The sequence below is a fragment of the Staurois parvus genome, unplaced genomic scaffold (genome assembly GCF_062004578.1).
Source record: "Staurois parvus isolate SC_StPar_1 unplaced genomic scaffold, SC_StPar_1.0 ptg000827l, whole genome shotgun sequence".
Taxonomy (NCBI): Eukaryota; Metazoa; Chordata; class Amphibia; order Anura; family Ranidae; genus Staurois; species Staurois parvus.
Window position 1 is genome coordinate 6,402,951 of NW_028318623.1, and position 21,384 is coordinate 6,424,334.

General features: G+C 43.8%; 1 protein-coding gene across 2 annotated transcripts in view; it reads right to left on the bottom strand.

Annotated features, from left to right (window-relative positions):
• Nucleotides 1–1,492: 1,492 nt before the first annotated feature.
• LOC149443883 (cell adhesion molecule CEACAM15-like) overlaps nt 1,493–21,384 on the bottom strand; it is a 33,291-nt gene continuing 13,399 nt past the window's right edge. Inside the window, exons 3-7 of one of the 2 annotated variants that reach the window (XM_089655210.1) lie at nt 20,694–20,960; nt 11,744–11,887; nt 7,482–7,567; nt 5,516–5,548; nt 1,493–2,180 (exon numbers count right to left, since the gene is read on the bottom strand). In XM_089655210.1, coding sequence (XP_089511336.1) covers nt 2,133–2,180; nt 5,516–5,548; nt 7,482–7,567; nt 11,744–11,887; nt 20,694–20,960 — 578 coding nt within the window. In that variant the 3' untranslated portion in view covers nt 1,493–2,132. Of the gene's footprint in view, nt 2,181–5,515; nt 5,549–7,481; nt 7,568–11,725; nt 11,888–20,693; nt 20,961–21,384 lie in introns of both variants that reach the window. The other variant, XM_089655209.1, reaches the window with a different exon arrangement.

A 21,384-nucleotide genomic window follows, 5' to 3' on the forward strand; every position in this document is an offset into this window, starting at 1 on the left:
CGGACCTCAGATCAGCCCCAAGGCATGAACACCAGACCTCAGGTCAGCCCCAACGCATGAACACCAGACCTCAGGTCAGCCCCAATGCATGCACACCAGACCTCAGATCAGCCCCAACGCATGAACACCAGACCTCAGGTCAGCCCCAATGCATGAACACCAGACCTCAGATCAGCCCCAATGCATGAACACCAGACCTCAGATCAGCCCCAGTGCATGAACACCAGACCTCAGGTCAGCCCCAGTGCATGAACACCAGACCTCAGATCAGCCCCAGTGCTTGAACACCAGACCTCAGATCAGCCCCAATGCATGAACATCAGACCTCAGATCAGCCCCAGTGCTTGAACACCAGACCTCAGATCAGCCCCAATGCATGAACATCAGACCTCAGATCAGCCCCAAGGCTTGAACACCAGACCTCAGATCATCCCCAGTGCATGAACACCGGACCTCAGATCAGCCCCAAGGCATGAACACCAGACCTCAGATCAGCCCCAAGGCTTGAACACCAGACCTCAGATCATCCCCAAGGCATGAACACCAGACCTCAGATCAGCCCCAGTGCATGCACACCAGACCTCAGATCAGCCCCAAGGCTTGAACACCAGACCTCAGATCAGCCCCAAGGCAGGAACACCAGACCTCAGATCAGCCCCAGTGCATGAACACCAGACCTCAAGTCAGCCCCAATGCATGAACACCAGACCTCAGATCAGCCCCAACGCATGAACACCAGACCTCAGGTCAGCCCCAATGCATGAACACCAGACCTCAGATCAGCCCCAACGCATGAACACCAGACCTCAGGTCAGCCCCAACGCATGAACACCAGACCTCAGATCAGCCCCAACGCATGAACACCGGACCTCAGATCAGCCCCAACGCATGAACACCGGACCTCAGATCAGCCCCAACGCATGAACACCGGACCTCAGGTCAGCCCCAACGCATGAACACCGGACCTCAGATCAGCCCCAACGCATGAACACCGGACCTCAGGTCAGCCCCAACGCATGAACACCGGACCTCAGATCAGCCCCAAGACATGAACACCAGACCTCAGGTCAGCCCCAACGCATGAACACCAGACCTCAGGTCAGCCCCAATGCATGAACACCAGACCTCAGATCAGCCCCAGTGCATGAACACCAGACCTCAGGTCAGCCCCAGTGCATGAACACCAGACCTCAGATCAGCCCCAGTGCTTGAACACCAGACCTCAGATCAGCCCCAATGCATGAACATCAGACCTCAGATCAGCCCCAGTGCTTGAACACCAGACCTCAGATCAGCCCCAGTGCATGAACATCGGACCTCAGATCAGCCCCAAGGCTTGAACACCAGACCTCAGATCAGCCCCAGTGCATGAACACCAGACCTCAGATCAGCCCCAAGGCTTGAACACCAGACCTCAGATCAGCCCCAAGGCAGGAACACCAGACCTCAGATCAGCCCCAGTGCATGAACACCAGACCTCAGATCAGCCCCAATGCATGAACACCAGACCTCAGATCAGCCCCAATGCTTGAACACCAGACCTCAGATCAGCCCCAAGGCATGAACACCAGACCTCAGATCAGCCCCAAGGCTTGAACACCAGACCTCAGATCAGCCCCAGTGCATGCACACCAGACCTCAGATCAGCCCCAAGGCTTTAACACCAGACCTCAGATCAGCCCCAATGCATGAACACCAGACCTCAGATCAGCCCCAATGCATGAACACCAGACCTCAGATCAGCCCCAAGGCATAAATATCAGACCTCAGATCAGCCCCAAGGCATGCACTTCACACCTCAAACCCTGTATCAGTTGTAACAGTTGAACAACAACAAGAAAAAAGAAAAACAATCAAGCACTGGAATGCGTAAACAGAATGCATAGCAGTGCACATCAGCGGACACGTGGTATATGCTATGCATTATGCGCTGTGCAGTGAGAATGAGCCCTAACGCCAACCAAAGCTTTTTCCAGAATATTTTATAGAGAATATAGGTTTCAGAAATGTCGAGTTTTTATTGCTGTCTGTGTTTTTATTGGGGGGATTTCCCCTTGCTTCCTACCCCAGGACAAGAAACAGTCCTGTATTTTAGTTATGTAAACATCAGCAGTCAAGCAAATCAGGAGATTTCATCTGTTTAGTTCATTGTAAGGGCTTTCTGATGCATACTGAAGAACCTGTAAGAGAACAAAAATATCTGAATGTATATACGGTATAGAAAAAGAAAACTTCCCCAATGCCAAATAACATTAAAAAATGATCAGTATTTTGAATTGTAAGCAGTTGCACCGTGCTAATGCGGGGTTCAAGGGGCGAAACAACATCTTCTCATCCCTGTCAAATGCCCAAATGCCCCCTGAAGAGTGATCTAAACATGGATCACTCTTCAGAGACCAAAGCAACTTTGAAGGTGCCCTTAAAAATGTAAAAGTGGTACATCACTTACATCATGCTTCCCCACAAAAAATGCCTTTACTTAATAGCCCGAGTCGTAGGAAGAGAAGGATGGTGTCTTTACTTTTTTGGGTGAAAGTCCACTTTAGGGTGATTGACAGGGCTGCTGTCAGAAACCAAGGGGCCCCATACAGCCAACCTGACAGGGCTCCCCTCCCCAAACAAACGCACAGTTTACTATGCTTCAGTTATGAATGAACACATTGAGCGATCAGTACTGATCACTCATTGTGTTTATTCAGGAAAGGAAGGGGCTGGTAAATGTGACATAGTTACCAGAACCTTCCCCCACTTTCCATCCTTAAGGATCTTATTGTGTGCTTGCAGCTGCCGGTGAGAAGGAGAGGAGGGAAGCCGGCAGCACTGCGGGGGTGCGGGCACACAGGGGGGCTTGGGCAGCAGGGGGAAAACGTATTGTACACAGGGAGGGTGATGGGTGTGGTAAGGGGGTCAATTACTGGAATTTAGCCCCCTGTATAACTCTGCAGCAGCTGAAAGCCAGCAGGAGGGAGAGGAGAAGAAGCCAGCTTTCAGCTGTTCCAGAGCCATACAGGGGATCAATTTCAGTGATTGACACCCCCCCCCCACCACCCCCCTGCTGACTTGGGCCCCATACAGAAGGACTGGTGGTACCCCCTTATCCACAGCCTCAGTGATTGAAACCATATTAGTGCATGTGCATCAAAACAGCTGAGTACTGTCTCTGCAATGCTTTTTTAAATGGCACCATTCACACTTGTTCGACTTGTCATGCGACTTTGGACAAAGTTGCATGACAAATTGCAGCCCATTCTTTTCAATAGCATCCATTCAAATCAGCGTCACTTAAATTGTTACTAAACCCAGGACCCTGCATTCAACATATCTGGTCTCCCCGGACCCTGCATTTACTATATCTGGTCTCCCCAGACCCTGCATTCACTATATCCGGTCTCCCCGGACCCTGCATTCAATATATCCGGTCTCCTCGGACCCTGCATTCACTATATCTGGTTTCCCCGGACCCTGCATTCACTATATCTGGTCTCCCAGGACCCTGCATTCACTATATCTGGTCTCCCTGGACCCTGCATTCACTATATCCGGTCTCCCCAGACCCTGCATTCACGATATCTGGTCTCCCCGGACCCTGCATTCACTATATCTGGTCTCCCCGGACCCTGCATTCACTATATCTGGTTTCCCCGGACCCTGCATTCACTATATCCGGTCTCCCCGGACCCTGCATTCACTATATCCGGTCTCCCCGGACCCTGCATTCAATATATCTGGTCTCCCTGGACCCTGCATTCACTATATCCGGTCTCCCCAGACCCTGCATTCAATATATCTGGTCTCCCCGGACCCTGCATTCAATATATCTGGTCTCCTCGGACCCTGCATTCACTATATCCGCTCTCCCCGGACCTTGCATTCACTATTTCTGGTCTCCCCGGACCCTGCATTCACTATATCTGGTTTCCCCGGACCCTGCATTCACTATATCTGGTCTCCCCGGACCCTGCATTCACTATATCCGGTCTCCCTGGACCCTGCATTCACTATATCCGGTCTCCCCAGACCCTGCATTCATGATATCTGGTCTCCCCGGACCCTGCATTCACTATATCTGGTCTCCCCAGACCCTGCATTCACGATATCTGGTCTCCCCGGACCCTGCATTCACTATATCTGGGCTCCCACAGTACACACAACATGGAAATGCAATTATTTTAGTAAATATAAACTGCTAAAAACCTTTTCTTTTCAGCGGTATATAGCAGTCTTGTGACTTCTATCAGTATCCAGCAAAGCACATGTTAAATCTTGTAGGAGGAGTTTTCATTCTTCCCTATGAGGCTGCAGAACCCCTGACTTGTCTGGACAGCGCTGATTGGCCTTGTGCTGATCACATGCACCCTCTCAAGAAAAAAGAAACAAACTCTCTAGCAATACACACTAAACTGAGTATGTGCAGCTTGCCCCCAAGGCTCTGTCCCATCAGCAGATGGATTGGGGACAGTAGAAGAATGGGAGGATCAGAGAAGACAGGATCAAACAGCCTTTTTACACAATGCAGAGGATTAACCCCTTGGGTTCCACAGTGAGTATAACAAGCTTGCTTTACTGAATATACAGACTGATTTTACTGTTGTGGATTTAGTAACACTTAAAAGATGCAGCGACTTTGAAAACGTCACATCAAAGTCACGCTCCAAAGCCGCACTGGAAATCACGCGACTTTGGTGTCATGTAAGTGGAGTCTAAGTCTTGGTTCACAGATACAAGCGTGACCAAGCATGGGGCAACCCATTCATTTCAATTGGCTGCCTTATGTGCCAGAAATGCAAAAAAAATGTCTTTGATTTCTACATAAAGGCGCCACACTGAACCTCATGGTGCTGTTACACTTTATTGTTTGGCACACGTCTGCAGATAAATGGGGGTTCCATTACAAATTAATGGCACTGCCCCATGTCTGCTAAATGGCAGCACTTTGCCGAGTTGGGTCAGCATGTGACTTTGTGCCTATTCCCGACATTGGAAAGGTTTGAGCCTAGCTTTACAATTACATTTTCAGGACAAACTTTCGGGGTGTTCCCTTCAAAACCGGTGTACTGTGTAAAGCATATTATAATTTTTAATGGCAAGGGGATGGCACACCCGCAGGCTTCCTTTATCCCATGTGGTGAGATCTCCCTATACCAGCTCCTGGCAATGCCCCATCCTGCTCAGGACATTACATTGTCCAATTAATGGGCTCATGGGAAGAGGACGGAGTTGGGAACTCAAAAGCAAAAAATGTCCCTGTTCCCCCGAGAAGAATCCCTTGGATGGTTTAATCAAAAGCTGAAATATTTCTGAGTGAAAGCTGCACATACTCAGTTTAGTGTGTATTGCTAGAGAGTTTTTTTTTTTTCTTGGGAGGGTGCATGTGATCAGCACAGGGCCACTCAACTCTGTCCAGAGGGAGGGTCAGGGGTTCTGCAGCCTCATAGGGGAGAATGAAAACAATGTTGTCTAGTATAATGATATTCAGTCTTGTTTTAATCAGTTCACACTAAATGTAAGGCCTTACCATGTATGCAGGTTCCTCTTTTGACCTCTGAGCCTACAATGTTTAAAAGAAAAAAAAAAAAAACAACATTCAGTCATCCTATCAGGTTAGAGATTGCTTTACAGAGCTCACATGCTACCATGTACTGTACATGATCAATTTAAGGCAATTTAAAACAGTCTGAACTATGTCTGGAGGGAAAGAAATGCAATCTCCAAATACGGAAGGTTTCTTCACAGTAAGAGCTGTGAAAATGTGGAATAGACTCCCTCAAGAGTTGGTTCTGGCCAGCTCAGGGGGGATATGATCTCCATGTATAATACATAAGGGGGGATATGATCTCCATGTATAAAACATAAGGGGGGATATGATCTCCATGTATAATACATAAGGGGGATATGATCATCATGTATAATACATAAGGGGGGATATGATCTCCATGTATAATACATAAGGGGGGATATGATCTCCATGTATAATACATAAGGGGGGATATGATCACCATGTATAATACATAAGGGGGATATGATCTCCATGTATAATACATCAGTGGTTCATATAGTGAACTCAGTGTAGTTATTCACCCTGAGGTCATCACAGAGGACAAGGGGGCACTCTTTATGTCTGGAGGAAAATAAATTTAATCTCCAAACATGGAAAGGTTTCCTCACAGTGAGAGCTGTGAAAATGTGGAATAGACTCCCTCAAGAGTTGGTTCTGGCCAGCTCAGTGGATTGCTTTAAAAAAAGGCCTGGAATCTTTCTTGGATACACAGAATATAACTGGATACTAACATTTATAGGTAAAGTTGATCCAGGGAATATCCGATTGCCTCTCGGGGGATCAGGAAGGAATTTTTACCCCTGCAGGAGCAAATTGGATCATGCTTTGCTGGGTTTTTTTGCCTTCTTCTGGATCAACTGTGGGTATAGGATTATAACTTTTTTTTTTTATTTTTTTTATGATTGAACTGGATGGACTTTTGTCTTTTTTCAGCCAGACTAACTATGTAACTATGTTACTTTGATTCATAAACACCTAAACCAATGGCTACAACCTACCACCCACAGTTTATTTCAACACCTTCAAAAGATCTTAAGTGTTAGGTGTAGGTCGCTGCTGTGCTTTGCTTGATGACATCACATGCCACATAGACTCCACTCTATGCGTTTCGTCATTTGGTGAGGTCATCAGAGGCACCATATGACAAAACACATAGGATGGAGTCTACGTGGCATGTGCCATCATCACGCAAAGGACTGCTGAAAGTATTACAGGATTTGTATTTGTAGTTTTGGATATTATTATTATACAGTATAATATAATGAAATCCCATTAATTTCCTTCATTTCCAGAGCATAGAGGATAATTGCTCTGTAGCACAAGCAACTAGGAGGATTCCTTGAGCTACCACAGGAAGTCTGCCATGCAAGACGCAATGCTCTTTCCTGCAGAAAATCGTTGGATTCCCCCATCCCAGAAGCTATGTGTTCTCCCAGCAGGGGGGCTTCGGGAGCTGTCCCTGCTGGGAGAACTCAATGATTACTACTAGCAGCTTTAGCTCTTAGCAATAATCACCTGTAAAATTCCGACATGCTGGTTGTACCCAAGTTGATAAATGGATTGACTTGGGTATAGTCAGCCTGCCCAAAGATGGTTCAAAACGCGGCCAGTCTCTGCTGAACTGGCCAATATTCAAACTATGGCCGTCTAGGTATATGACATGGCATTAGGTTTTTATTTTGCACTTATAAAACAGATATAATGAAATGCTCTGTATATTTAATATATAACAAATAAGAGAAGGTAATGGTGAGGGTTTACATACACTTTGTCAGCAATTGAGCAAGGCCTTCCGTTTCCTCTTGTACCAAATTGTATTGTAACTGTAATGTCTACCTGCATTTTGTAAAGCGCTGCGCAAACTGTTGGCGCTATATAAATCCTGTATAATAATAATAATAATTTAACATTGACAAAAGTTTACCGAATAAGGATGAATGTTCCTCGCTGGTGTCAGATCTAGCACATTGTCATATATGACACAGGGGTCTTCTCTTTCATAGGGTGATCCTAAATGGAGAATAAACAGGTTGAAAGTAAATTGTCTGTAAAGGTCCCCCAGGTCATGATTTATCTAATAGTACTTAATCACATTCAAGCGGACCTGTTCTGTAATGTAGAAGATGCTTTATAGTTTATCCAAGCCCCTCTTCAGTTCTAATGAGTGTCTGGAAAATGCACCATCATCATGGAAAGACAGATGTTATTGTCCAAGGAGGCATCAAAATTGTGGAATTGCCTCGTTCTAGTTATATAATTCCATTCTTGTTGTCAGGAATTCTTCTAAATATTTCAATGCTACAATTTACATGGCTGATGGTGTCAATTTTTGTCAAAATTCCATTGCAGAGAGTTTAAAACAGCATTATATGTAGAAGACATGTTGAAGGCCCCACCTCTGTTCAAAGATGTCTGTTCCAGTTCAACATTTAACAGTTGGATGGCCTTTTTCATGCCATTTTTCGAAGTCAGTTGTCTTCTCTGTCCAAAATGTCCACTATTTTTACAGTTATTCCACCAACCCAGAGTGGAAAGATTTTGTTTCCAGGAGACTTACTTCAAAAGCAGTTATTTATTAAATTTTTTAATCCTTTGATATACATGGCTGAAGTGGGAATTGCTCAGTTCCAATAAGTTTCAGCAAAATGCCCCTTGCCAAAAATTGGTTTTCAAGAGAAATGAAAGGGGCCAACTACATCAAAATGGAACAACCTTCATTGTACAGTAGTGAGGAACAGGGGTGGACTGACAACTCATGGGGCACCCGGACAATAGGGGATCATGGGGCCCCTGTGTCCTTGCCCAAACTCAAAAAAGCCTATGAAAAAGGTACCAGGGGCATCTCATGGGGCCCCCTACTGACCCTGGGCCCTCGGGCAGTGCCCGAGTTTCCAAAAGGTCAGTCCGCCCCTGGTGAGGAACTTCAAAACCTTAATTCCACATATAATGTTGTTTTAACATCATACACCAACATTTTGACAACATTACACACTTTTAGGCTGGACATAGATGATTTATTTTTTGGTCAGCCAGAAGATATCTAGTAAATAAAAAAAAAAAAGGATTTTCCTATCAACACATTCAAGGTGGAAAAAGGAATACCTTTCTGCTGCGGTATTATGTTCTAACAGTGGGACTCCTCCACTGCCCAAATACACTGATCAGTACTGTAGCTGATTGGCTGCATATACTGATCCAACTCAAATTTTCCAACAGTCCAGTTCGAGAGTAGCTGATAACAAAGTCGGCTCCTATCGGAACAACCATAGATGGATCTAAGTTTGGCTGGTCTCTGTTGAACCGCCCAAATTTCAGTCCATCTATGGCCAGGTTGTACTGAATATTGTAAAAGTAGTATGAGCTGCTAAATAGCCGTTAGACCTCTTTTAAATGCGGTCCACCCTCCGCCACCTTCCCCAACTTTCCTGGGCTCTCCAGTTCCACCGACTGGCTATAGAGATGAGGGAGGAATGGAAGCAAACAATAAGGATTTTGACCCTTCCAGTTTTAGTTTGTTGTTTAAAAGTCGTTTCCAGACTTGTGAAAACATCTGATAAAAACTGATCTCGGTTTGAGTAGTTGCATTTGAAGGCAGAGGAGAGACCTCGGGTCTAGTAGACCCAAGATCTCTCCATATAGGGGACGTTTTACTGCCCCAGCTATCACATGGGATGTTATTCATCCCTTGTGATAGCAATAAAGTTGATTAAAATATTAAAGAGATGGTGTAAAAAATAAATTTAAAGAAAATAAAGAAAAAAATAATAGCAGGGCCCCCACACCGTACTCAAATGTCAGAGCGAGAACAATAATTCTAGTGCCAGACCTCCTGTATAACTACTAACTGGCAAATTGTAAAGGTTTTTAAACACATTGCCTGTGGAGATTTTTAAGTGCTTTCGTTTGTCGCCATTCCACGGGCGTGTCCAGTTTTAAGTGTGACATATTAGGTATCTATTTGCTAGGTATAACATCATTATATTTTACCAAATAATAGGGTATTATATTTTGTTTGTGTGCACTAAAAGTCATTATATTTTCCAAAAACAATTGCATTTGTAAAAATGCAAATATCATGATATAAAAAATTGCAACAACAATCATTTTTTTCTACAGGGTCTTTTTTTTCAGAAAATATATCATTTTTTGGGGGGATTCTTAGTAATTATCTAGTAAAGAAAAATGCTGATTTGGACATATATATGAGAAGTGTTAGAATAGGTTTGGGGGTCACGTTGTTAAAGGATAAGTTCACCTTTTCAGAAAGAAAAGCACTTTTTTTGCAGGTACAAAAAACGTGCATTTATTATTTTTTGTTTCTGGAGCCTGTAAAGCATTGCACCAGATCAGCAGTTTTTTAAAAACTGTGACAGCTAGCAGGGAGGAAAAGATCCCCCGCTAGCTGTCACAATGGGGATGGGGGGGGGGGAGGTGAGGGCTGGTCCATTTGTAACATGTTAAACCCTGAATAATGGGTGTAACATGTAACATGTTATGAAAGGTGAACGTATCCTTTAAGTTGTGTAAGTCAAAGGATTGACACCTATGCAGACTTCCCGAAACCAAGAATGGGAATATATAACTAGAACAAGGTGGTTCCACAAATTTCACATCCCATCCTGTTCTTCGATAACAACATCTACACATTCCATGGTGATTGGATTGAGATGATGGTGATATTTATATGGATATACTGTACAGTATATGCTGGGTATTTTCTGACTCGGATTTGAAGAAGTGACTTGGATAAGCTACGCAACGTAACAAGTCCAGTTAAATGTGACCAACTTTCTCAAGATATACTGAAAGTAAAAACTTTGTTAGATTTACATTTAGAAGCAAACTCTACTAGTGATACTGTGCTGTGCAATATTACAAAACAAACACTTGATTTTCCCCGACTCTCCAAAACATATGTTAAAAGAAGAATATGATGTTTTTAGTGATTTTTTTAATAGATATATAAAAGGTCAGCTGATGTAAATAAATCTACATATGTACGTTTATACATACATATGTAATGTATGTTAATTATTTTTTAAATCTGTTTCTGTGTATAGTTTAGAATTATAGGTGTAGATGGACAACTCCTCCAGAGTTCCCATGGGCCTCTTGGCTGCTTCTCTGATTAATGCTTTCCTTGCCTGGCCTGTCAGTTTATGTGACGGCCATGTCTTGGAAGGTTTGCAGTTGTGCCATACTCCTTCCCAGGGGCGGACTGACCATTTGGAAACGAGGGCCCGAGGTCAGTAGGGGGCCCCATGAGATGCCCCGGTACCTTTTTCATAGGCTTTTTTGAGTTTGGGCAAGGACACAGGGGCCCCATGATTCCCTATTGCCCGGGGGCCCCATGAGTTGTCAGTCCACCCCTGCTCCTTCCATTTTCGGATGATGGATTGAACAGTGCTCCTTGAGATGTTCAAAGCTTGGGATATTTTTTTTATAACCTAACCCTGCTTTACTCTTCTCCACAACTTTATCTCTGACCTGTCTGGTGTGTTCCTTGGCCTTCATGATGCTGTTTATTCACTAATGTTCTCTAACAAAACTCTGAGGGCTTCACAGAACAGCTGTATTTATACTGTGATTAAATGACACACAGATGGATTCTATTTACTACTTGGGTGACTTGTGAAGGCAATTGGTTACACTAGATTTTAGTTAGGGGTATCAGAGTAAAGGAGGCTGAATACAAATATACGGCACACTTTTTACATATTTATTTGTAAAAAAATTTTAAAACCATAATTTTCCTTCCACTTTACAATTATGTGCCACTTTGTGTTTATCCATCACATAAAATCCCAATAAAATACATTTACATTTTTGGTTGTAACATGACAAAATGTGGAAAAGTTCAAGGGGTATGAATACTTTTTCAAGCCATGGTACTTGTATGCAATTCATACTGGCACATTATGCTATTATTTTGCAGGGGACATTTTTGGGGGATTTTTTTTTTTGTTTTGCTGTTTACTACTGCGTTATGTCTAGTTCTTTAGATAAGTCATATACAGAGTTCCCTCTAGTGGTTAATCTTCAAATTTCTCATAGCAGCAAAAATAAATTTTAAAATACGAAAGTTACATCAAATATTTACAATTCAAAATATATGCTGGCTAAAAATACACTACTCTGTTCCTTTAAATAGATTTAATCGTCATTCACCTTTGTCTCCATACATACTTGGAATGTCATCTACGGGACGGACACATTTCTTGTAGAGGAGGAAGCAGATGCTGAGCAGTACAGTAATAATGAGGACCGCCGCACAGGCAACTCCTGAGATGATGGCAGTGTTTGTACTACATGTAGAGCATTCGGAGCCATCTGAGAAAAAGACACATCTTGTTATAGATATATAAAATAAATTCATAAAATTAATAGCAAAAGAGTATAAAGGAGCTAGCTCAGGGGTGGGCAAACTTTTTGACTTGAGGGCCGCAATGGGTTCATATATTGGACCCGGGGGCCGGACCAAGAGTAGATGAATGATGTGTATGTGTCATCCATAGTAAGTATAGTAATATTCCCCCATAGTAAGCATAGTAATTAATCCCCCATATAGTAATTCATCCCCCATAGTAATTCATCCCCCATATAGTAATTCATCCCCCATAGTAATTCATCCCCCATAATAATTCATCCCCCATATATTAATTCATCCCCCATATAGTAATTCATCCCCCATATAGTAATTCATCCCCCATAGTAATTCATCCCCCATATAGTAATTCATCCCCCATAGTAATTCATCCCCCATATAGTAATTCATCCCCCATAGTAATTCATCCCCCATATAGTAATTCATCCCCCATAGTAATTCATCCCCCATAGTAATTCATCCCCCATATAGTAATACATCCCCCATAGTAATTCATCCCCCATAGTAATTCATCCCCCATATAGTAATTCATCCCCCATAGTAATTCATCCCCTATATAGTAATTCATCCCCCATATAGTAATTTATCCCCCATAGTAATTCACCCCCCATATAGTAATTCATCCCCCATATAGTAATTCATCCCCCATAGTAATTAATCCCCCATATAGTAATTCATCCCCCATATAGTAATTCATCCCCCATAGTAATTCATCCCCCATAGTAATTCATCCCCCATATAGTAATTCATCCCCCATATAGTAATTCATCCCGCATAGTAATTCATCCCCCATAGTAATTCATCCCCCATATAGTAATTCATCCCCCATATAGTAATTCATCCTCCATAGTAATTCATCCCCCATATAGTAATTCATCCCCATATAGTAATTCATTCCCCATATTAAGTCCCCAAGTCCCCCCTGAGTCAATTCACTTACCTTTGCTCTGCGCATTCCTCTCGCCATGTTCCCGCGCCGTTCCGGTGTAGCATGAAAATCTGTCTCCTATGAGGATCTGTCCCCCTTGACGTATCTGCGTATGTGCCAGTTTCAGGCATTAGCAGCCGATCGATGATCTCCGGCACATGCGCAGATACGTCGAGGGGGACAGATCCTCATAGGAGACAGATTTTCATGCTACACCGGTCTTCAGGGCGGACTGTGAGAGGAGCCTAGCTCCGCAGGCCGGATTAAAAGGTCCGCCGGGCCGTATACGACCCGCGGGCCGTAGTTTGCCCATTGCTGAGCTAGCTTATAAAACTGGGGCAACAAGAAGAAAATGGGTGGGTGCCCAGAGAACCAATAAGGTGTAATTTATCTGGCCTGCAAAAAAAAATGAGATCTGATATGTGATTGGTTGCTATAGGGAAGACCTATCTGAGCATTTATAAGGCATTTCTCTATGCTCAACCACTACAGTATATACTATGTTGAGAAATGTGCAATTGGCAAAAATCTTCAACTGATCAGAATTAGCAATAAATATGGAAATATTCACTATAAGAATTAGCCAGCAAAGCGCACATTATTTAACTTTTACCTGTTCACATGTCATGGCTGCAGCAATTTTACCGGACCTACAGAGTTTGATAGGTGGTACCAGGGCTGCTGTTAGAAACCATGGGGCCCCATACACAGGGCTGCTATTAGAAACCATGGGGCCTCATAAACAGGGCTGCTGTTAGAAACCACAGGGTCCCATACACAGGGCTGCTTTTAGAAACCATGGGGCCCCATACAAAGGGCTGCTGTTAGAAACCATGGGGCCCCATACACAGGGCTGCTGTTAGAAATCATGGAGCCCCATACACAGGGCTGCTGTTAGAAACCATGGGGCCCCATACACAGGGCTTCTGTTAGAAACCATGGGGCCCCATACAGCCAACCTGACAGCCCCCCCCCCCCAAAAGCTTCAGTTAAGAATGAACACAGTGAGTTATCAGTATCAATCACTCATTGTTTTTATTCGGGAAAGGAAGAAACTGGTAAATGTGACATATGTACTGGACCCTTCCCCCACTCTCCATCCTGAAGTATCCCATTGTATGCTTGCAGCTGCCGGTGGGAAACAGGAAGTACAGTGGGGTAGGGGCACTAGGGGGTCCTGGGAAGAAGGGAAAAACATATGGTGCACAGTAATGTAGGCCATAGACCGGTCATTTAAAAAAAAAAATAATGAAAAATCGGTCGTTCAATAGGCCGACGTTACCACCAATGGTAGAAAAAAATCGGTCGATTTTCGTCCCGTCTACGGCCGGCATTTAATTACTTCTGTCCTTTGCAGAGAGCTTCGCTGTTATATTTGATATGAAAAAGTCTTGCGGTTGCAACATTGTATCGATTTGTATCCATTTTTTGATAGATGTTTTTATTCGGATACAAATGGATACATTGTTGAAACCGCAAGACTTTTTCATGTCAAATATAATAGCGGAATAGAATTCTTATTCTTCTTTTTCTTCTTCTTTTTCTTCTTCTTGCAGGTCATGGCTCATGCGCAGATTTTTTATCAGTAAAACGATTGGCCGATTTGCCCATCATTGCTGGGAAAATCAGCCGATCGGCAAAATCGGCCAATTTGTTTTTCCAACTTTACCGATAAAAGAAAATGTGCCAAAACCCCGAAAAACGGCCGAACAATTAACCCATTAACAGTGCGAAAATCGGGCAATTTTTTTTTCGGCCGAAAAATCAGCCGATTTTTGACCCGTCTATGGCCTGCATTAGGGTGATGGGTGCAGCAGGGGGGCAATTACTACAACTGATCACCTGTATGGGTCTCTCTGCAGCGGCTGAAAGCCAGCAGGAGGGAGAGGAGAAGAATCCATCTTTCAGCTGCTGCAGAGAGAGCCATACAGGGGATCCAGTAATTGCCCCTCCCCCCACTGTGCCATTTTCCCTTTCTGCCCATACCCAGTTCAGTTGCTTGGGCCCCCCTGCTGCCTGAGCCCCATACAGAAGGACTGGTGGTACCCCCTTATCCACAGCCCTGGGCGGTACCACATATCAAACTTGAGGTCAAAGGGAGTACAAAGCAACTGCAAGCCAAATACGGTTGCAGTGTGGTATTTTAATTAAAAAAACAAAACAAAAAGAACAGACATTCAAGAGCTACCTCCTGAATGCCAGTCGCTGCCATACCGCCCTCTGAAAATCCTCTGCAGATTGTATTTCAGAGGTCCGTAGGCACTGCCACCAATATTATTATTATTATAATACAGGATTTATATGCTCAGCGCTTTGAAAGAATCCTAAAAGAGGTGCTGAAGCTGTAAACGTGACAATTTCAGCATGAGGGTATTATTGTTGAATGATTCAAATCTGAAATAAATCTAAAAATATATAACTATATCACAGCTGAAAAGGATTAGTAAGGAGACAATTTACTGTTGACCTTTACATTTGTTCTTTATTTGTTGCAATTCAAAGAAATATTGTTTGTTTACTTTTTTTGCAGACTGTTACTTATTATCCTGTAAAATATTTTGATTACATGTTTAGGTGATAAGTTACATTTTACCTCCTCTACTAGTCAACAATATTACAACTGCATCTCCCTCTACTGGTCATTTGCCATATTTCATTATTTATAATTCCTTTATTCCTTTCTGAACTTGTGAATTTTTAAAATTATTTTATTTATATTATTATTATTATTATCTTATAATATCATATTATTTTGTAAAGTTTTACCATAGTGCATTAAAATTTCCAGGTCTTATTTTATTTAACCTAGGAAAATAAATCAGTAGGTTGTTTTTAAAATGCTTCAAAGGGAATTCTTTAATTTTTTTTTATTATTAGCCCATTTTATTCATTTCACTCTAGATATATTACTTACTCCAGTGCACCCTTTCTTTCTGATTGACGCTCCACAAAGACTTGTAGTCTTATACTTAACCCCTTCCCACCCAGCCTTGGCATCCTTAAGTGGATCTTTATGCCCAGGGATGGGGCGGACTACCCGATTACATGATCAATGTGATTGGCTGTCATAGCGGTTACATGGTTGCAGGGCTTTTTTTCCCCTAGACAATAGGTGCAGGAACTCTCCCCAGGGGCGAACTGACAACTCATGGGACCCCCGGGCAATAGGGGATCATGGGGCCCCTGTGTCCTTGCCTAAACTCAAAAAAGCCTATGAAAAAAAGTACCAGGGGCATCTCATGGGACCCCCTACTGACCCCAGGCCCTTGGGCAGTGCCCAAGTTTCCAAATGGTCAGTTCGCCCCTGACTCTCCCTTTTCAAGCCACCACTTGTCTCAGCCCCCTACCTGCCTGTGAGTCCTGTTCCTTGGTTGCACCCCCTCCCAGTACCACTCTTTTAGAAAATACAGAACCAAGTATCATTTTGTGGTGCTAAGTAATTTGTTAATGATAACAAGAAAAGCAGTAAAATAGATTCCCTGCAGCAACAATAGACCCCCATCCAGCAACAATAGATCCCCCACCAACAATGGATCTCCTCTCAGCCAGCATGAATAAACCCTCCAGAAATCAGCAATAATAGACCACTCTTTCAACAGTAGATTCATCCCATTAGCAGTTGACCCCCCAGAATATAATAATAACAATATATCCTGCACCAGCAACAATAGATCCTGCACCAGCATCAATGGACATCCCCAGCACAGCAGAACCCCTCTGCAACAATAGATCCCCACCAGCCAGCATCAATAGACCCTCCAGCAATAACAGACTACTCTTTCAACAGTAGATCCATCCCATTAACAATTGACCCCGACAGCAACAATAGATCCTGCACCATCATCAATAGATCTCCCCAGCACAACAGACCCCCTTTGCAACAATAGATCCCCAGCAGCCAGCATCAATAGACCCTCCAGTAGACCCCAGCACCCCTTGCCATTGAAAGCCCATACTGCCAACTCCCAATCATTACTAGAGACCAGAAGCTGTCTATGAGGACTCAAGGGAAGAATTACTCAAACTGGAGCACTAAGAATCGGGTGCAGCTGGCAGCCAATCAGCTTCTACCTTCAGCTTGTTCAATGAAGCTTTGACAATAAAACCTGGAAGCTGATTGGTTTCTATGCTGAGCTGCACCAGATTTTTCACTATGCAGTTTTAGTAAATAAACCCCTCAGCAGGGGCGGACTGACAACTCATGGGGCCCCCGGGCAATAGGGGATCATGGGGCCCCTGTGTCCTTGCCCAAACTCAAAAAAGCCTATGTAAAAGGTACCAGGGGCATCTCATGGGGCCCCCTACTGACCCCGGGCCCTTGGGCAGTGCCCGAGTTTCCAAATGGTCAGTCTGCCGCTGCCCCTCAGTCACTGTGCTGAGAGCTTGCAGAGAGCACATTCCCAGCACTGAAACCTTGGCTGTCCACAGGGACGGACTGACCATTTGGAAACTCGGGCACTGCCCGAGGGCCCGGGGTCAGTAGGGGCCCCATGAGATGCCCCTGGTACCTTTTTCATAGGCTTTTTTGAGTTTGGGCAAGGACACAGGGGCCCCATGATCCCCTATTGCCCGGGGGCCCCATGAGTTGTCAGTCCGCCCCTGGCTGTCCATGGATGCAAATATGTGGCATGTGAATATTAAAGAACTTGTAAACCCAACATTTCCTATTCCTGATCTGTGCCTGCTGTACCATGGACTATGAAATGTCTCCTGTTCTCTTTGTATTGCTTCCTTTGTGTGAAATCAGCCTGCTCTCCTCCAATGATCAGATTTGTCTTGACACGCCCCTCCTGCACAGCCATTCACTGGGAATCTCAGTGTCCTGCTGTTTCTTCTACCCCATCTTTCTGTTCTCAGCTGCATAAGGAGTTTAGAGGGTATATGATCACTTATAAAAAAAAAATAAAAAAGGTATTTATAATGCTTTTATATCTATACACAGATGTTTTGCCTTTCATTTCTATTTTAAACTGAATGGATTGTTTTGCAAGGTGAGGGTGTACATATAAAGCCCACCCTCCGTCCACTGCAAATATGTGTTACAGGGGCAGCAAGAGGTTAATATTATCTTTGTATGTATCAGTATCATTTTCCTTTTTCCCCAGTTTTACCTGTTTATGGGTCATGGGTTTTGAAGGTCTCCCATCCTTTCTTCTGCTCCTTGTGTTAGAAGGCCTCATGCACACAGGACCAGGGGCGGACTGACAACTCATGGGGCCCCCAAGCAATAGGGGATCATGGGGCCCCTGTGTCCTTACCCAAACTCAAAAAAGCCTATCAAAAAGGTAACAGGGGCATCTCATGGGGCCCCCTACTGACCCGGGCCCTCGGGCAGTGCCCAAGTTTCCAAATGGTCAGTCCGCCCCTGCACAGGACATTAAAAAAAAGCTCTAGAAGCTGTCTTCCTGGCAGCAGCGTTCTTGCAGAAAAAACGCTTGACGATAAAAGTATCTATCGCTTTTACAAGCATTTAAGTGCGTTTACAAGCGTCAAGGGCTTGGGCGTTAATTCATTTCATTGGCCAGAATGATCATTTAATCTGGCCATTGAAATGAATTAATATTCAAGCGCTAAACGGGCTAAAGCATTTAGATGCGTTTTGACTCGTTTAGCCACATCAAGCTTTTTTTCTGCCAAAACGCTGCTGCTCCTGAACGCACTGGTCCTGGATTTTTTTTTCCTGCTGGTAAACGCTACTGCTACTAAATGCTTCTAAAAGTCTATGTGTGCATGGGCACAAAGGATAACATAGAGGGCCATTTGGAAGAAGTAAAAAAAAAAATGCCTGATGCCCCTGAGTCCTCATGCACACTTGACGTTTTTACAGCGGGTGTTTTTGGCGTTTGACTTTTTTTCTACAGCTAGTAAACCCCCCAGCAGGGGCGGACTTACAACTCATGGGGCCCCCGGGCAATAGGGGATCATAGGGCCCCTGTGTCCTTGCCCAAACTCAAAAAAGCCTATGAAAAAGGTACCAGGGGCATCTCATGGGGCCCCCTACTGACCCCGGGCCCTCGGGCAGTGCCCGAGTTTTCAAATGGTCAGTCCGCCCCTGCCCCCCAGCATGTTATCCTAGGTGTCCATGCACACATAGACTGTAATCGTTTTTTGGCAGGGATGTTTTTTGGCTGGAAAAAAACGAGGACTAGTGGGTTTCTAGAGGGGATCTTTAGCTGTAAAAGCACTCTAACAAAACTTGGTAAAACACTGCAAACCAGTGTTTTTGGACTTTTTTTGACCAAAACAAAATAATTTTTTGGTAAAAAAAAAGATGCTTAAAAAGCACAAACATGGTAAAATGCAGCAAAACACTGCTAAACACTAATTCAAAAATGCTTAAAAAAAGCTGAAAAACAGATTTTCAACGTGACTTTACATAGCTAATGTTACCAGCGTTATCAAAACGTCCCGTGTGCATGAGGGCTAAAAGTGGCTAAAAAAATGCCTGATGCTCCTAAAAGTGGCTACAAAAATGCCCGATGCCTCTAAAAGTGGCAAAAAAAATGTCTGACGCCCCTAAAAGTAGCTACAAAAATGCCTGATGCTTCTAAAAGTGACTACAAAAATGCCTGATGCCCCTAAAAGTGGCTACAAAAATGCCTGACGCCTCTAAAAGTGGCAAAAAAAATGCCTGACGCCCCTAAAAGTGGCTAAAAAATACCTGACGCCCCTAAAAGTGGCTAAAAAAATGCCTGAAGCCCCTAAAAGTGGCAACAAAAATGGCTGATGCCCCTAAAAGTGGCAACAAAAATACCTTTATGCCCCTAAAAGTGGCTACAAAAATGCCCGACACCCCTGAAAGTGGCTACAAAAATGCCTGATGCCTCTAAAAGTGGCTAAAAAAATGCCTGATGCCTCTAAAAGTGGCTAAAAAAATGCCTGATGCCCCTAAAAGTGGCTACAAAAATGCCTGATGCCCCTAAAAGTGGCTACAAAAATGCCTGATGCCCCTAAGATTGGCTACAAAAATGCCTGATGCCCCTAAAAGTGGCTACAAAAATGCCTGACGCCCCTAAAAGTGGCAAAAAAAATGCCTGACGACCCTAAAAGTGGCTACAAAAATGCCTGACGCCCCTAAAAGTGGCTAAAAAAATGCCTGAAGCCCCTAAAAGTGGCTACAAAAATGCCTGACGCCCCTAAAAGTGGCAACAAAAATGGCTGATGCCCCTAAAAGTGGCAACAAAAATGCCTGATGCCCCTAAAAGTGGCCACAAAAATGCCTGATGCTCCTAAAAGTGGCCACAAAAATGCCTGACACCTTTAAAAGTGGCTACAAAAATGCTTGACGCCCCTAAGAGTGCCAAAAAAAAATGCCTGACACCCCTAAGAGTGCCAACAAAAATGCCTGACACCCCTAAGAGTGGCAACAAAAATGTCTGACGCCCCTAAAAGTGGCTATAAAAATGCCTGACGCCCCTAAAATTGGCTACAAAAATGCCTGACGCCCCTAAAAGTAGCTACAAAAATGCCCTGTGTGCATGGGGCCTTACAAGACATTTTCTTTTAAATAAAACATTTAAAACCTTAGCCCATCCAAAACTTATATTACATGTTTGGGGTTGATGCTGGCTATTTGAATCACTCACCGGCTTCCTCTACTGCTTGGGGACGTCTTTAGAGAGAGTTCAGCAGTAAGAGTGAGACCAACACAGATTGGGGGTGGCAGGTGGGTGGAGCCAGGAACTTAGAACCTAGACCTCGTCCCTGGAGTTCCCAACTGCTGTGAAAAGCCAGCAGGTGACGCAAGCTGCCAGTATCCACCCAACATTGAAATATCAGTTTTGGCTGGATTTACCTTAATGTAGTAATAGGTAAGTGCTCACAGGGGATGGTCAGGGTGTAGAGGTCACTGGTGCTTTGGCTGACTATATTCCAAGCCTCACACTGATATGCCCCGGCATCTGTATAATTCACACTGGAGAAGGTGATGGTCATGTTATCCGCTGACAATCCGACGTCATCGGGGAGAGTGGCATCGTCCTTCTTCCATATTATCTGATCCGCATTGGCTGCAGAGCATGTCAGGTTAACGGCATCAGTTTCCTGGACCTGGGAGTGTGACGCTGTGATTATAGGTTTACTGACCAGCTCTGTAAATAGAGTACATCAAATTATTAGATACAATTCAAACATTTGGGATCAGTCCTGATCTATATATCATACCATCTAGGATCATACCTCCCAACACTAAAGGGATCTGTTTATAAAATATTCCCTACACAAAGGCCTCAACATTTGCTCAGCTATTGCAAATAATCCCTGTGTTCTGCTTAATATGGATATTTCCTAGGATCATCAGCTCCATCTAGTGGCCATACTGTGGTATTTTCATGAAATACCTCAAGCAGGAAAATACTGCATTATGGCCACTAGATGGAGCTGGCATTCATAGGAAATAAACCTATTGGTCAGATTGATACAATAATATTAAATAATAAAATATTTTTGATACAATAAATAGTCAAACGATATTATGCTATGGCGAGTGTTCTTTATTTACCTACATATGGAATT